Here is a 17,184-nt window from a genome sequence, read left to right on the forward strand (position 1 = left end):
TGCATTAGGGAAAATTGACGGCCACGCTGCACTCGCACCCCCCCTCCCCCTTCTTGATGTTTCCAAACATAAATAAACACAACTGTATGGAATGCAGGAGCCCAAAGTGAATTATTCTCCTTTTACGGTGCTTGTCACAAATGAGTCGCTTCTGGACTCAAAGTGCATTTGGGCGGGTGCAAGCAGACGCCCAAAAAAAAAAGCCAAAGTGAGCAGAAAAGGGGGGGCGGCGGCGTTCAAGGCCGAACGCGAGCAATTTGCGTTGGGTCCGACGCACACGCACTAACACGCACACACCAACTGATGGTTTTCATGCTCATCGCTCCGCCTGCATATAATCCTAAACACGTATGGTATAATCTATGCATTACTATTTCCTATACGAGCAAGTGTCCACTGTATAATGGTGCTACTTTGTGAGCGACGGGTGGGCGAGGGGGGCGCTTCTCTTTTGCACAACCTAGTGGCCGCCCGCGGAATTGTCTTTGTTTATTTGAGCGCTTTGGCGGCAAAATCTGCGACTTCAGAAGAGCAGAGTGCCGCAAATGTCATTTTTTTCTACTGTTTTTAAATTATTTCTTCCACGCTCCAGAGCCGGAATGCCAAAACATGAACAAATTCCTCCACAAATAAAAAAAAAGTACTGTGAAGTGAAACGACATCCCGCTAATGCTATGAGATAGCCGCTATGCTACGAAGGTTGAACCTAATCGGAGTATTTAAAGTGAGGCTACGTAACATTTGGACGTTATTCAACACCAAAAAAATGTGCCTAGCGTGAAACGGCTAACCTGAACCTAAAGAGCTAACCAGATTCCATTGCTAGCTAGCGATGACACGTGTTGAATGAACGTGGCGGTTACGTAGTCTCCCTTAAAGTTGAGTTTCACATGTCAGTCATCGGATCTCTGCATGAACTTTTTCTGTCATTGGAACTTTTGAAGCACTTTCGGTCGTACAAGCCAAAGACTTTTTTTTGAACTTCGAAATTGGCCCCTCATGTTGACAAAGGTCATCGCTAATTGTCTAAGCCCCGACGATGACAAAGACAAGGCCGCGTAATAGTCGCGGCGCACGGTTGCCTTCTGTAGTAAAAAAGACAAAAAACGACAAAAGTGACAAAATTGTTCACCATTCCTGCTGAATAAACCACTTGTCAACATCACAGCGAGTGTACGAAGCCTTTTTGGGATTGGGCGAACGCGCGGGCCGTTTTGTAGCTAGCGAATGACAACGCGCGCGACTTTGCTAGCGGTTTTTATTTCCTTTTGGGCTCGAGCGATAGCTAGATCGTTATCGATCGCAAACGGTATATCGCATTACTGTGCCTCCGGAAGGAAGGTAGCTAAGGAAGGTAGGAGAAAGGCAAGACGCGACTTAAGATGGAAAGAGAAAGCAGGCAGAAAGGAAGGAAGAAACACGGAAAGGCGGAGAAGAAAAATAGAGTGGCGAGGCGTGGCAGCGCCCGCTGGTTGGAGCTGCCAAGTCAGCGCTTTTTTTAGGGGGGGGATGCTCGGAATGCACGACCCCCACCGCCCAAATAAAAAAAAAAAACCTTGAAGAGCTGGCCGGCGGACAAGCTGGCATGTCGGCGCCCCCCCAACTTGTTCTTTCTCTCGCTGCCATCCTGGATGTTATTTCATCCTGGGAATCGATGAGGTGCACCCGCTGACCCGGCGAGGCCTTGTCACCATCACCAATCCGAGAAATCCCAAACGGTCCCCGAGATGCTCCGGCGTTTCATTCGGCAGTGGAAATTCACTGAGGCTCCCCGCCGCCGGCTCAGCTGTGAGCTCCGAGAAGCCGTGATGTCAGATCCTTGTTTTCTTTGGAGGGCTCCTCATCAGCTGCATTGTTTCCAGGAAAGCGCGGGGGCTCTTCTCGGGGGCAACCCACAAGAAACCGCAACACCTACCGGGCCCGCGGCCTTCTCCTCTCTCTCTCTCTCTCTCGCTCTCTCGTGTGAAGGAAGAAAAAGAAGATGAAGACTGGCGCTGATGAAGTGTTGCTGATGTCACACTCCCGAGGTTTGCTGTGATTGATGAAAACATGAACAAATGAGCTTTTCTAGGAAGCCTTGGAGGACCGCAGCGGATGCCGACTCGAGGGGAATCTTACTCATGAATATGGGCTGGAGCTTTAGTTGAGAGCGGGCCGCGTCGTCGGTGGCCGCCCGCTTGGCGCGCCATTCACAATCTCGTAATGAAGCCGCCGCCACCTTTGACCTGATCCCGACCCCTATTACAGCCGCCCCAAAGAGAGAAAATGACTCCATTCAGTCGCCCTTTAAAAGAAGTATGACATTTGCGAGTGACCTTGCGTCGTCATCTCCTCACGAGGCGTGACGCTCTCGGGCCGTCGGCCTATAAAACGCCGGACCGCAAGCCAGGTGAGCGCATCAGCGTCCGAACGGCAACATGTCTTCCGTTCACCGCGTGCTTCTGGCTCTGTTGCTCCTCTCCAACATGAACCGGCGAGCGGTCGCCGTCGCTACCGACGATGGAATGAGTCTGCCGATGGGGGACAATAGCGTCGCCGCCACCGGCGCCCTCGGGACCAACTTGGTGTGGGACGTCGCGGATGAAGATGAAGGCCCCAAATTGCTCCTGCTGGCGGTGAGCCTCACAAAACCAATTTTACTGGGCAGAAGAATGACAAAATAGGAATATTGAAGCACAACAATAATAATTCAATTAAAATAATAACAATAAAAAATAAATTTAATTCATAATTCAATTAAAATAATAAAATAAATTGCAATTTAAATGAATCTTAAATTGAATTAACAAGACGAGTGTATATTTGCAAGCAGGACAAGAGGCGGAGAGGATCGCATTTTCGAGGTCTCCACCGGCGACTTCCCGTGATGGACGAGCCCCGCTGGAGCCAAAATGCGGCGGCAGAGAGACTCGAGCGCAGGGACAACGAAAACGACATTGACAGTGAGTACCTGAAGCTTCCACGTGCTCTGCTGAGCCTCATTTTGCGTGTGTGTGTGTGTTTTGTCCCGCACAGTGTTGCGCTGCATGATCGGACGAGTGTACCGACCCTGCTGGGGAGCGTCGTGAGCGGCCGTCCGGCGTCTTCGCCATAAAGACCACAAGTGTGTACAATAAAATAAAAGTTTATTTCAAATGAACTCCTATTTACAGCGTGGTTTCATCCTTTCAAAATAAGGCTCGTGGGATTGATTTTTCCACACAATAAAGAAACACAAGCGTCTCCAAAATGGCCTCTTAAGCAGTAAGTGACCAAAAAAAAAAAGTCTCTCTGTGGGTTGTCACTGGTGGTTCGAAACTCTGAAGAAGCTGGTGAGCGTGGCCTGTCCTGTGATCATCTTGGTCTTCTTGGTGGTTTTCAGCGGCTGCTTCTTCTTCGGAGCTTCGTTCTCCGTTCCCACGTCAGCCCGCCTCCTTTTCTTTGTCGTCTTTTCAACTGCGCTGTCTGAACCGGCAGCTCGGACCGGGTCAGAGTTCACGCTCCTGGGAGCCAAGGCGGCGATTGTCTCGGAAGGTTTCGCTTGACAAAACATGGGCTCAGTAAATCCGCCGAACGTGCAGCCGTCACAAATGGGTGTGAAAAATGGAAGCCGTTTTACCTGCGGGTCCGCTTTTGGGTTTGGGTGCCGGGTGCACGCAGGTGGGCACTTGGCTGGAGCTCGGGAAGAGCAGAACACGATTGAGGGCCGGTTCTTCGTCCTCCTGGTAGGTGCAAGCAAACTGGGATCGGATTGCTCGGGGTCCCATCTAGAAGATGGAGTTCAAATCAAAACTCCTTCCAGCTGCAACAATATGCTTCCACTACACAGCTCACACTATTATTATATTTTTTTGGGATGATGGGGGGGGGGGGCAATTCCAGCCCCTCTGTGTTGCCATGTCAACTAAACTGCAGAAAGGACTAGCGGGGATGCTAATTAACAACCCAGGGGAAGGAAGCCACGGGATGCCGCGTCTTAACGGGGGACCTTGAAGCCCCTCAAATCCTCTCCCTCCCTCCCTCCCTCCCTCCCTCCCTCCCTCCCTCCCTTTCTCGCTCTCTAGTGCCGGTGGACGGCAGGAAGCCCAAAGGCAGCTGTGCAAACGCTCAGCTGGGACAAGCAAAGCAAAGCTAAACAAGCGTGGGGAGAAATGACAGGATGTGAAGACATTATATTACCTTGGGTTTGAGCAGGGCCAGGTGGCTCCGGGCTCGCTTCTTCAGGGGCTCTGGGGAAGATCCGGTGGACACTTCAGGGGACCTGAGTAATGCGGGGGGGTGGGGGGGGCAATCTTAGGTGATCCATTCCACTTTTAGTGGCGCCGTGTGAGAGTTTGACGAACCTGAACAAGGCGAGAACGGAGGTGGCTTCGGTCCCGTTGAGCACGGGCTGGTCCTCGGACAGCAAGTCGGCCTTGTTAGAGCAAGGCGGCGTCGCGGCTTCTTGGTCCAGCAGAGCCAGCAGAACCTTCAGCGTATCTCGGCCGCCGTACGCCGTGAACCGCGCCTTTGGCTGCGGGGAGAGCCCAAGAAAAGAATAAGGTCAAGTTCTATGAAAAGGGGGACGGGGAGTTTACCCTGGCAGGGCTGATCCCGCTCCCAACTGCATCATCTTTCTGGATTTGGTGCAGTTTGCAGATTTCCTCCTTCAGCTGGCTTGCCGTCTCCTCTGCGGCGGAGCGGATGTCTCTGGAGTCACAAGCCTTCACCAGAACCCCGCGGATGGCACATACCAGCTTCGACCCACACACGCTGGAAAGAGACAAAAATGAGATTCAAGTCAAGACCCAGGTGAAGAAGATTGCATATTAGCACAAGCAATATTTGCTACCTGGGGTCAGGCGTCTCCCCCAGGATGTCCTGCAGGTTGTCCATGAAGTGGACGAAGGCGGACAGGCCCTTGATGTGCTTCCTGAGCGGGTCAGAGGGCGCCGGCGCGTAGCCCTTGCCGCCCAGCTGGACGGTCCTCACGAACGACGTCAACGCCTGGGAGCAAAAGTGTCACATTGAGTGACATTGGCTTCAAAGTGACGAAAAATACTCACCAAGAAGAGCGACATGTCGCTCCGGCGCGCCGCACGCTTCACGTCGGTGAACGTCTGTCTTCCCAGCGCTCGATCGGGGACGTCCAGAGTCAGCGCCGTGGCCAGGTCGTCCTTGGCGTTGACCAGCAAGCTCAGGTAGGAGCAGAACACTCTTCTCATTGCAGATTTCACACGCCAACCGCACGCCGGGCTGGCAGCCGACGGTGTTGACGGGATGGGAGCGTCCGGGACATCCGAGCTGCCTGACAGGAACTCGTATAGCTCGACCTTTGGCGAGGGGGGTAAGGTCAGATATCAGTGATGATTCGTCACAATCACATCAGAGCACCTGCTGGCGTTTTTGTCTACTCACAGGACTGACCAGCTCCTCGGGGTTCTGGAGCCCCTGGCACATGGCCAGCACGTGGACCAGATCCACAGCGTTGGAGCGCTTCAGGAAGGCCTCGTACGCCTCCGGGATGACATCACCGCTTTGGCGCCGCACCGCCTGCCCGTCCGGGGGCCGCAGGTCGAGTTTGTCCACCAGCAAGCGCTTCCACGCCAGCAGGACGTCGCTGAGGGCCACTCGGAACTCGCCGCCTTCCTGTCGCCAGGAGAAAAGACAACCGGAGCTGCTCTTTGTCAGCGTTCGGTGGCGCCGCCAAAACGGCGTGAATGTACCGACGGGCAGCTCGATGCTGACAAGGAGCAGACGCGGCGTCTACGTCTGGGAACTCACCTGCTTGTTGACTTGGGCCATGACCAGCTGCAGCACCATCAGCATGGCGTCGGCCCCATACACGGTGGTTCTCTCGGATTCCAGCAAGCGATGGCTCTCTCGCCTAAAGAGTCTCATCATCTGCTTCAAACGCTCTCCTACAGCTTTCATTGTACACTGAAACGAGGCATGTAGCTTGTTTTTATGTCACTAATTTATAGTAAATTAATAATCACAACATTTATCTTGAAACAGCTAAATAGCGTGCTAGTTAGTTCTTAGTGGACTCGCCACTAAAAGCACATTGCATAGTCATTACGAACAAAGTACAGTACACGCTAAGATATATTATATACTACATTTAAGTAAATATTCGTGTATAAATAATATAAATTGTTGCTAATATGCCACTAACCTGCAATTTTGTTGTCAAATCAACCTCCAAAACACCTACGACGTCCAAGAAAACAAGACAAGAAAACAGCTGATTTTAAATTTTAAACTATTTATGACGTCTCTGCCGACGAGCCAATCAGCATGCAGTTGACTATAACATCCTTTTGTTTCTCGCGTTTAGTATAACATGTGAATAACACAATGTTAAGGCTCAAAACGTGTTAAATGGTATTAGTGTTCAATATAAACTCAAATAGGATGCTTGAAATATGCACTCCGGTGTTTTTAAATCGTATGTCACAAAATTGTTTCCCCCCGAGTTTAGTTGATAATGGTCCACTCTGAGAAGAACCCGGAAGCGCTCGGCAGCATCCTCCGAACCGCGCTCCATTTGACTCCACTGGAACTGATTGTAAACTCAAAGGTGACTTATAACTACTTATTTTCTCAGCTATTTGTTTGTAGTCGATGGTCATTATGTTTCAGTAAATATTGTGTCAAAATGTAGAATATTAAACTTTTGGACAAAGCGTTAAAGTGGCTGCTAGCTGCGTGTTTTGGCACGTGCTTTACAAAGTTCATTTTCACTCCTGAATAGAATTAAAATGTCATTTGAGATTATTATTTTGCCCCAGAAGCGCACCGAGAGTTGGTTGTAATATTGGGATTTAGGTCATTTGTCAATAAGCCGGTGTCTCGTTTATAAATATTTCGTCTAATACTGGTTTGCTAATGAATTAAGTTGTCAATGTACATGAAAATATTGACAGTGGTGACAAAATGGCGGATGGTGTACCCAAAATGGCGTTAAAAAACATGTTTCATTGGTAATGTATTTCTGGGAGCAGACACAGTACCATAGTGGTTCGCTTGTCTGCCTCGCATTTTGGATGTTTGGGTTTGAATCTTTTTTACAGGAATTTTATTCATTTAAATTTTGGGAATATACAAAATAGTCAAATGAATGGAAAACTCTTGTTTCTCATCTACCTACCAAATTTTTAGGATAATCAGCATGGAAAATGATTTTATTTATTTTTTATTCCAGTGATAGTCCGGGATGAGCGTTGCCAGGCCGCTTGGCGCTGGGGACGACAGCAGCCGAGGCCCCAGCTACACGGTGCCGTGTGATGACTACGTTCACGTGGTGGAATTCAGCCCCTTCGCCTCGGGCATGCCCGCCTCCCTGCTGGCTTATGGCTGCAACCAGTGCGTGGTGGTGGGCACCTGCCTCTTCCAGGTGAGCCATTGGCACACAAGTCTGTGTACATCCACCCTCATCATGAAATATGACCTCAGGAGGAAGACATGAACGTGGAGGGGGTGGAGTTCAACGTTCTCCGTGCTTTCCATCACGATTCACGAGTGGACGTGCTGGCTTGGAGCCCGGAGTCCCGCCTGGACAGGATTCCCACAATCAGGTCTCAAAATGTTCCAGAAAGCCCACTTTGATATTTACTTGACAAAACATATTGTACTAACTTCATGAAATGAAATGAAATGAAAATCACGTTTAATTGACTGCGACTGACACAAAAGAAGACGACGTTCACAAGTAATATTGGTAGTGCTTCGCAGATATTCCACGAAATCCGAATTGAAGCCGTTCACGTGTTACGTAAGCGTACAAACAGCCTGGCTAGGTCCAGGTTATGATTATTCATTCATAATTCCGTCCAGCACAAGCAACAGCTGTGTTGAAGTAGCCGCCGCTCGCTGCCAAGTCGCCGCTAACGACGCAATCGTTTGACAGCGCCGCTTCCGCTTAATTGACCTGACCCGCTCGGCGGCGGCGTTGCGTAACGGCACCGTGACGTGCGGGCGTCTCGTTGCGCGCATAACTCCGCGCTCAGGTTCCACGGGCGCACGGAAGCTGCCGGAAAACGGAGGGGCCGGCCACATCACTTCCTTTCATTTATCAACAAGGAGCTTCTTTTTGATACGGGGGAAATTGTATTTTGCGTTTTTGTGTATTGGAAAAATTGAGAGGTGTTGAGTCATTGCAATCAATCCTTTCCAACATTTGGCTGCGTGCGTGCCGCTCTTGATTTGAGCTCGTCCCGTTGTTTGACATCCATCACTTTCCTCGAATAACATCTTAATGTGCGGCCCGCGCTAATGTCATCTCGTCTGATTTGCCACGTCACCTCGTGCCAAGTCCCGCACCGTTCATGTGCGTGTTTTCCCTGTCAGGAGCCAGTGGCTGTAATCGTGTGAATAATGACCGAGGAGAGAATCTTTCTTGTCTCTCCGCGTGTTGACATTAGCGCGCAATTACAATCTCCCTTCTCCAACTTTCTACCACACACGCACGTACAGAGAGTACACGTTTTGGTGGGACGTGGCTCTTTTTTTTTTTTTTTGGTCATGTTTTCAAAAGCGGCTCTCTTGTCTTTGCAGAATCTGCACGGCCGCCCCCGACAGAAAACTCCGTTTGTTGACGTCGGGCCTTCAGGATCAACACGAGGTCAAGGTATGGCGGTGGCTAACGGGGGAGGGGGTGAACATAAACGAAAAAAACTTGAGAAGATGTATTTTTTGTTAGGTGATGGAGGGCCACAGCAGCTACATTAACCATTTGGTCTTCGAGCCCAGCGAAGGGAAGCAAATCGCTTCCGTCAGCGATGACCACACTTGCAGGTTCCAACCGGCGCTTGCCTTCTTTTTCTTTTTTCTTTCTTCTTTTCTTCTTTCCGCTGCGGATGTTACAGTACGTGTGTGTGTGGAGTGGGGGGGCGGGGGGGGCTTCTGGTTTGGAGTTCTGTTCTCCTTCTTCTTCTGTTACGGGTTCAGAAAGTCCCGGCCGTGTTTCCACAGTGAAACGTGACGCTAAGCACAACACGCTCGGCTGCGACCGTGCGTAAGCGCCGAGCTGTTTTGCGAGCTAATTGCTTTAATATGGAAATCCAATTAGACGCTTTTTTGCTCCCTTCGAGGAGAAGACGAGGAGGGGGGGTGGTCATTAACTTCCCCCTCTCCAAAAAAAGAGAGCGAGAGAGAGAGTGCGAGGAGTAGCAAGGGTCACCTCCGGGACATGCCCCCGGAGAGGGCCCCATGACGGCCTTTCTTGGGCTTGTCAGCGGCTTTTTAGCTGCTTGTTTTGCTGCTAATGTTTCCATCCACTCGCCGCCGGAGAGGAAAAACCACAAAGCAGCACAAGACGCTCGCTCGCTTGCTCGCTCAAGGGAAAGGATCAAGCGCCAGCCAATGCGCCCCCTAGAGAGCAAAAGGGCGAACGGCATGCTCCTGCTGGGCTCGGCTTGGCTCGGGTTGAGTGGGTTCACTGCGAACAGCTGACAGGCACCTGCCGCCGATGTCGCACGGGCAACTTTTCTCTTTTTTTAAGTCCCTTTGTTTTGTATTTCAAGCAAAGAAAATGTGCATGTGAGTTGCCGTTTTATTTTATTTATTTTTTTTTATTGACTCGATTCAGCGTCCCGGCCCAACAGGGTCACAGATGGTCAAATCAGGTTCAGATGTGCTTTAGTGTATTTTGGTAAAAATTCCACCAAGAGCGAGTACTGCCGTTCATCGTGCAGGTTCTCAAGGCTGCGTCGTCCGTTTCCATGTTTTCTCGCTCCAACCTCAGATGTCCTTTGGAGCATCCCGAGCGATGCGGTGATCAGCAGGTCAGCAGTGTCATGTGTCTTTTTTTCCTTTTTTTTTTTTTTGGGGCTGCTCATGTTTGTCCGCGGAGCCCCGTTTGAAGGGTAGCGCGGTGGACCGCACTTTGGCGCCGGTCGAGTAGCGTGCAATAGAGCTTCGGCTTGGCCGGCGCTCTTCGAAAATAAGGTCGAGTCATTGTTTTGCTCCTGTGGTCTGGTCTGCTGTGTGTGTGTGTGTGGGGCGGGGGGGGGCACATGTCAGCTGGGAGTATTCTTCCCGGGGGGTGAAAATGTAGAGCGGCTTGTCTGTGAAATGGGCCATATCTGCACGGGGGCTGAGTCGTGCGTGGTGACCTCATCCGCCAATTCCCGTCTCTGCAAGTTCCCATGTGCCCCCCCCCTCCTTTTGCCCTCCCCTCCACCTCTCTTCATTCCGAGGTGGTTAACCAGAGATCCACGTCGCTCAGAACCGCAGCCCTCCTCCCCGGCCAAGTCCTTTGTGACGTCCGTTTGCGTGTGTATGTCATAGCTGTCTTTACGATCACCCAAAAAAAAAAAAAGAAAACAGCTCGCCTGCTTGCTTAAGAAAGTGATTGTCATTTTCCTACTGTAAAAGTAGCTTGTTCTGCAGTAAAGCCATCAAATCCACACCGGGGCGCCACGTCCAAATCGCCGCAGCGCTTCCAAGTGTCGTCAGCGCTGTAAAATGGAAGTGCCCGTATCCAGAGCGAAAGATTTTGGCAGGCATGTCCAAAAATATTTTTTTTTTCCCCCCCACTCAGGGCCACAAAGAGAAAACCGAGAGAAGGGGGGCCTCCCACAATGTCAAACATGCCCAAACCAATTCCAGTTGCTGCTCTTGTTTTACGTTGGACTCACTGAAACTTGTTCATATTCAAGTGATATTTAATATTTGACATTTTGACGCAAATGGCCTTTTTTCGTAGACCGCATATTGGCTTGACTGATTGATCACATTCGGTCCGGTCCGCAGGGTGTGGGACCTGGACGGAAACGAATGCGCCCTTTTCCGCCTCCGCTCTCCCGGCATCAGCGTGTGCTGGCACCCGGAGGAGGTCTTCAAGGTAGACGCCGCCGGCCCCGACGTTTCGCGTACGCCGCAGCTGACGCCCGTCTCGCCGCCGACCTCCCTCAGCTGATGGTGGCCGAGCAGAAGGGCACGGTTCGCTTCTACGACCTCCTGAGTCAGCAGGCCATCCTGTCGCTGGACTGCGGCCAGTCGCCGCTCTGCGCCGCCGACTGGTGCCTGGCCAACACCATCAAGGTGGGCGCGGTGGCGGGCAGCGACTGGCTCATCTGGGACATCACCCGCTCCAGGTAACGCCCGCGTGACCCACGACAGGCGCAGCGCCCGCGATACCTAAGCGACATTTTTTTTTTCGGCAGCTACCCCCAGGAACGAAGGCCGGCGCACAGACAGAAAGCCCAGCAGTTCAAGTAAGACACCGTTGCTGCCAAAAGATGTCAAAGAAGTTCTTTCCACCCGGCCACCTGTTTCTCTTTTTTCGAATCGCCGCGTCCCGGCCTCACTTAACGCGTAGCACAAGAACATAAATAAACGGGGCAACAGCATGAAAATATAATTTGAATTTGGGACCCGAGAGCCATTTGACGGCAGGTAAATGTGCCGCCTCCCTTCAAACTTTGTCGTGGCGAGGGGATGAGTTGCGCTCAGGGCCAAAGTGTCGCTCTTCCGCCGGCAGGTGGTCACGGGCCCAAGAGAACCTTTTCGCCACCACCGGATGTACCGGCAAGGTCAGCAGCCAGCTGCTCATCCACCATCTGGGCCACCCGCAGGTCAGCCAAGTTTGAACACATTGTGAGATGTGATTTTTTTGGTTCTTAACTTTCTCCTCTTTGCCGTCGATCCCAGCCGGTGACGGTGGGCACGGTGACGGTGGGCTCGGGCCTCAGCTGGCACCGCACGCTCCCGCTGTGCGTGATCGGCAGCGACCGCAAACTTTGCTTCTGGATGACGGAGATGTAAGCACGTGCTCTCTTCTTTGATGTTGTTCTTGAAATGGGTTCAGTAAAATATTTTTCTGAGTAGATGTGGCGTGTGCGTGGAATTCTGTGGACGTGTTGTGTTCGCTGCTTTTTTTTTTTCATTCTTCCCCCCTCCTTTCCTGACCCTCATGTCAGCCTCACCTCATCTGTCTTTCCCGTGAGCACCGATGTGGCAACTCCTCGGCCAAAGCGGCGCAATTCGCACAGCAGAATTTCCTCACGGACGAGATTTTACGACTTGGGCACATTTCTCCCCCGAAGTGCGCAGCGCTCTTCAAACTTCCTATATCTGCTCCACTTTTCCATCCCGCCGTGTCGTAACTCATCGCGATATAGCCCTCGCTCTCGGCCAGTCAGGTGCTTGGCGGAATACGGTCCCGCGCGGTCGTGCAGGCGTTCGTTGGCACGTAAGTCAGCCCTCCCGGTTTTGGCCTGTTATGTCGTGCCAGCGGAGGCGCAGTTCAAAGGCGAAGGCGGACCGGCGTTGGCACGGCCGCCCGTCTATCCGTCCATCCATCTTGCCGCTTTCCCAGCATTCCCCACCCAATGACACCACGCTGCATATTTGCCTGATCTCTTAAGCGTGTAACCACCGCAGATAGGCTAAATCACATATTAGCAATCAATCACTCCATCCATGGCAATCAATCACAAGCCTGGTGTTGGATGCCGCCAAGTGTGTTGTTTTATTTTCGATGCCGTAAAAAAGCGGGCTTTTCTGTGAACCGAGCCATCCACAGCGTGGCACAGACACAAACTTGTGAGGTCTCAATTCGGGGAAACTTTCTTCCTCCTTCTCTCTTTAGATTTCAACTAAAAGACATTTTATTTCTTGAGTAGCATGCCGATTTCCAATCTGGATCAACATGAAGCATTCTTGACCCACTTCCTGAAAGAAAGAAAAAAAAAATAACGTGTTTGCATGACTGCTAAATGTAAAAAAAATGGAATTTTTGAGATTTCTCCCACAGTATAGATGAAAGATCATCTGCTCGCTTGGTTCACTGCCTCCCACGGAATCATCTCGCCGTTCTTGACATCTAATTAGCCTCCAACAACGCCGCCAGGCCTCTGGAGACCTTCAAAAGCAGTGCGTCAAGCTCGTATGTTTCTTGGCCGCGGCGGTTTGAAACCGCCGGCCGCAAAGCGTAACGCGCTACCGCTCTGCGCGTACGTCCTTGTCCAGTGCGGTCGCCGCTCGGGCGCGAGCTTTGGAGTTGCCGGAGCAGCAGCTGCACACGAGCCAGACGGCCAGAACTGTCTGTGCGTACTCTGATTGTTTTCCAAATGCTATCAAACTTCCCTTTGCACGCTGAGATGTTTTTTTTCTCCTCCCCTGAAATACGAGTCGCGAGTTTAGCAGAGCTTCGCCCGGGGCTGCCGCGAGGACGCCATCTCAAGGCCGACGAGAGGAGCAACAAGGATGCAAGTAAGTTTTGACCTTGCAAAAATCGGACTTTCTACTAATTGCTGCAGTTATTTAATTTTTTTTTTGCTGCTTTAAAAGCTCGAGATGAGCGGCGGAGCTAATGAGCAACATCATACGCGGGCGGGGAGATTAAAGTTCTTTGAGGCGGGTGTTTGCTCTAATCTCGTGAGTGTTTTCCCACGATGAAGAAAGTCGAGTTAGGAAAGCAAATGTCCTCTTTGTTGCAGTTGTCGGCGCTCCCCAGGCTGGTTTAGCCAATGCCATCGATTCATGTACGACCTTGCTCAAGTGTCGATATCCGAGTCCTTGCCTTCCCGTCCTCCTCCGCGTTGTCAGTCAGGCTCAGCTCGGCGCAGCCAGCGTTTGTCCTCTCGGTGAACTTGGGCGAAGAGGATTTGTTAAGTATAAACCTCAAAGTGTTTAGAATGGAATCATGATCTTCACGCAGGACTCGCTGAACCCGCCGACCCGGGCGGGCTCCGGCTCGCGCCAAGTCGGCTCGGGATGTCCACGCAAACACTTTGGGATGATGCGGCCCGTTGGGATTTGTGGCCGGCCGCGCCAAGAGCAAGAATTTTGCCTTGTCGTTGCCGCGGCAACCTGCTGATATTTGGCCCTCAGGCAGAGCCGCATCCTGGCCGCGGTTTCTCTGGGATTTGTGGCTTTGAAATCGTCGGATGCGAGGATTGAGTGAGCGAGCGAGCGAGCGCGCTCACCCGCCACTCCCTCGTCGGCGATTGTTCTCTTCCTGCCGAGCTTCCCACGGAGGCCAGAGTGGGCTCTAATTTGCCATCGGGAGTTTTGAGGACTTGCGTGTTGATAGCGGAGCGACGGGTATTGACCAGCATCGGATCGGAATCTTTGACCTTGCTGAAATGTCAAAAGAACCGCCTTCTCGGGTCTCACGAGGAACAAGGAGTGCGTGCCAGCACTTCTCGATTGACTGTGAGGTCCCGCTGACCTGGCCCGCGAGGCCCGCGAGGCCTTGCCGTTGGCTCCGACTTGAAGCGGCGGAGGCAACTCGATACTTAAATCATTCATAATAAGCTCATTCTGCCTGTTCGACCGCAACGCCTTCCAAGAATTGTCGACATGGAAATTGTCGGTTTGGAAACAAACGGCCTCTGAGCAAGTGTTGCTTGTGTAGCCGTTTTACTCCCACTGCCTTTCTTTTTTTTTTTTTTTTCGCTCGTCATGTATGTCACTGACATGCAGTCAGGAAAAATAGATCTTTATTTCTTTCACAATACAACGCGGAGCAGAGATGAACAGCAACTTTCCCATTTTGAACGCCCCGGTCAAGTTTTCTCAGGAGGAGCTGAGCTTGTCCAAGGCGCTCTGCAACATCCTCAGGTCATCTTGTGTCTTGCGCAAGGCGTTTTGGATCTTACTGGGCTGATCCAGAACTTCCACGCTGCACGTAATTGGCTCGTAGCGCACGGCAAAAGGTCGCTTAATGGTCGTCGAGTACTTCCTGGAAAGCAAAAAGGATGAATTGCAGTTTACGTGTGACCTTTCAAAGGAGTCCAAGCAACCTTCAGTACCTCAATTGGATCTTGGCATCCTCAAAGCTTTCCGAGACAAAGTAAACCGGCTGGTAGCTTTGGTCCTGGTACGGCTGCACAGCGGCTTCCTCGGGATTGAACGCCTTGTACTCGGGTTTGTTGGACAGGGCGTACTAAAAAGAAAAGTTGGAGAGTGTCAAGGCACGTAGAACGGAAGGAAATCTGGTCGACAGTGCGACGACTCACCACCAGTTCTCCGTAGGATGAGAGAAGTCCCGCACCGTAGGCTTTCACCGTTCCGTTCTGTTTGCAAAGGCCGAACTCCACGGTGAACCAGTAGAGCTGGACCAAGGAACCAAATTGGGTGCAGCTGTTAGTTTTTGCCACTGGGTGCTGCTCAAGTCTCACATTGAAACAACCAGCCCAGCAGACGCAACCTCAATGGAGCCCTCCCTCCCTTCATTCATCATCTCAAACGCTTCTCCATCAATGGAAGGATCTCATTCGGAGCCAACGTCTTACCGTGGATAATTTCTCAATGTCTTCTTGCGACGCTCCAAGCGAGGCCAATCCGATCTCCTGCAAGAGACCACGTCAATCATCAGCGTCGAGAAACACAACCAAAGGACACCATGTGCAACATACCTGAGAAAACTGAGCAAACTCTTTGTCCGCCAACATGGGGATATGACCGAGCAGCTCGTGGCAGCAGTCCCTGTGCGAGAAAGTCCGACCTCAGTAAAAGGAGCACGGGGTGGGGGGGCGGCGGAGGAACCCGGCAGGACTTACGGCTCAGGAGAGTGCATGGGCGCCGAGGCGTGGCGGATGTACTGAGTGCACTGAAACACTCGGAAAGCCAAGCTGGCCAGGAAATCTCTGGCGGACAGCAGGCCGGCCACCGGACGCAACTGGAACCCTGTTTTTTCTGAAGACAACAACAAACTTGTCACTCTAATGGAGTTTTTCATTTCACTCTTACAGAACACTGTTCAAAGGCGACTGCGGCCTCTCTGGACCCCGTTCGTTGGCCAGAACCTGAAGTGTTGCCATGGACACCGACAGGAAGTGGGGTACTTCCAAGTCCCGCCCACAATTGAAATCAACGGCCTCGACCATCCATCAACAACTAGTCACCTTTGAGGAAGGCGGAAATGTCTCTGAGCTGAGGGACGCGCTCCTCGCCGTAGCCGCAATGGCTCTCCAGCTGCTGCAGGCCGTCCAGGAACTGTCGGCAGGCCAGATTGGGGTAAACGCTCCGCAGCGTCTTGTACACCTGCCGCCATGTGGCTATTTCCTCCGCCGTGTACTCCACCTCGGGCAGCGGGTCACCCCTGCGACAAGCCGGACCAAATGAATCGACGGCATTCCGGGAGGAGAAGCGAGCGGCTATCTCGTCCAACTCACTGTTTGTATGTGTAGGACAGCTCGGAGATGAAGGCACGGCGCTTCCTGTATTCTGGGTCGGTGTAGCCCTGTGACAGAAGGTGACGCAGATTGTTTGTACGCCGCTTATCTTTTCTCTAGCCCGGATGTTTAGCAGATGCTCACCGGATGATCCTTGTCCATGTCGGGATCGAATTTGGTTATCAGCAAGTTGCATCTGTCCAGGTCCTTTATCTGTCGAGGGAACCAGGGCACTGCCGTGGAGATGAAAAGAACTAATTAGACATTTTTTGTTTTTCAATCAGCAACCAGGTCACTCTTGTTCAAAACGCACCTTTTTCTTCTGGGATTGACCTAACGTTGTCCACCACTCTTTTCAGTGAGTTGATAAAGACGTCCAAGTCGGAGCTGTGCACCTCGCACTTGACCAAGAACTCCAAGAACTCGGACGTGCTGTTCTTGGACCGCCTGCCCGGCCGGCTCTCCACGTGAAGAAGTTTGGCGTCGAACGTCTGCAAAGGTGACAAACACTTCACATCGCATCGCTCTCGATTTTCACGGAGAACCGACCGCACGATTCCGTTAGGGCAGGGAGAGATTACCTCAAATATTTTGCCTGTCTTAAAGAAGCCCACGTTCTTCTCATTGCTGAGGTTGAACACCACGTTGAGGGTGACCCGGCCCTCCTTCTCCTCAAAAACCTGCGGGTCCGCCCCCGTCGGACTCCCGACTCGCTCCCGCCGGGCGTCCTCGATCAAACTCTGCCTCCGAGCACCGAAGGGTGCCGCTTGAGCCGCCGTGCTGCCTTCCGTCTTCATGCTTTTAAAGATGCTCCAGTGTGAGCTCCAGCCATTTAAATAGCATCTCATCTGAGGGCTGAATGCAGATGAGTGGGTCCTCTTTTTCGTTGAGGAGGGGCACCTTTTGCGTCACCCAGCCAAAAGCGAGTCAGTGAACAGACGCTTGTTATCTAACGTCAGCGTGCGACGGCCATTCAAGCGAAACGGGTCTTGCATAAATGGCGCTAAAAATATGAATGGAAAAACATGCCGTGTATTTTTAGCCTTTTTTTTGTTTGTCTCATATGATTAGAAACACTTGGGGGGGGGGGGCAATA

At 51.7% G+C, this 17,184-nt stretch overlaps 4 protein-coding genes across 4 annotated transcripts; 2 read left to right on the plus strand and 2 right to left on the minus strand.

The window, feature by feature from the left end:
* Positions 1–1,539: 1,539 nt before the first annotated feature.
* On the plus strand, positions 1,540–3,145 carry pmch (pro-melanin-concentrating hormone). Its single transcript, XM_049761228.2, has 3 exons — positions 1,540–2,615; positions 2,813–2,942; positions 3,016–3,145. The coding sequence occupies exons 1-3, from the start codon at positions 2,418–2,420 to the stop codon at positions 3,066–3,068; spliced, it is 381 nt and encodes a 126-aa protein (XP_049617185.1). The 5' UTR covers positions 1,540–2,417; the 3' UTR covers positions 3,069–3,145.
* On the minus strand, positions 3,109–6,278 carry parpbp (PARP1 binding protein). The gene is made up of 10 exons (XM_049761230.2): positions 6,137–6,278; positions 5,743–5,898; positions 5,377–5,607; positions 5,025–5,291; positions 4,811–4,965; positions 4,557–4,731; positions 4,323–4,492; positions 4,159–4,240; positions 3,599–3,746; positions 3,109–3,519 (listed from the first exon to the last, which is right to left on the minus strand). The coding sequence occupies exons 2-10, from the start codon at positions 5,890–5,892 to the stop codon at positions 3,281–3,283; spliced, it is 1,617 nt and encodes a 538-aa protein (XP_049617187.1). The 5' UTR covers positions 5,893–5,898; positions 6,137–6,278; the 3' UTR covers positions 3,109–3,280.
* Positions 6,279–6,390: 112 nt separating this feature from the next.
* Positions 6,391–11,792, plus strand: nup37 (nucleoporin 37). Its single transcript, XM_049761218.2, has 10 exons — positions 6,391–6,541; positions 7,166–7,357; positions 7,417–7,538; positions 8,518–8,590; positions 8,663–8,757; positions 10,717–10,807; positions 10,879–11,060; positions 11,130–11,180; positions 11,447–11,540; positions 11,617–11,792. The coding sequence occupies exons 2-10, from the start codon at positions 7,178–7,180 to the stop codon at positions 11,728–11,730; spliced, it is 1,002 nt and encodes a 333-aa protein (XP_049617175.1). The 5' UTR covers positions 6,391–6,541; positions 7,166–7,177; the 3' UTR covers positions 11,731–11,792.
* Positions 11,793–14,389: 2,597 nt separating this feature from the next.
* On the minus strand, positions 14,390–16,920 carry th2 (tyrosine hydroxylase 2). The gene is given in 12 exon segments (XM_049761208.1): positions 14,390–14,653; positions 14,724–14,857; positions 14,931–15,026; positions 15,207–15,263; positions 15,330–15,399; positions 15,474–15,609; positions 15,819–16,015; positions 16,089–16,156; positions 16,233–16,321; positions 16,402–16,579; positions 16,670–16,890; positions 16,893–16,920. Coding segments are annotated over 12 exon segments (1,440 nt in total). The 3' UTR covers positions 14,390–14,487.
* Between the last annotated feature and the right edge of the window lie 264 nt (positions 16,921–17,184).

The sequence above is a fragment of the Syngnathus scovelli genome, chromosome 22 (genome assembly GCF_024217435.2).
Source record: "Syngnathus scovelli strain Florida chromosome 22, RoL_Ssco_1.2, whole genome shotgun sequence".
Lineage (NCBI taxonomy): Eukaryota > Metazoa > Chordata > Actinopteri > Syngnathiformes > Syngnathidae > Syngnathus > Syngnathus scovelli.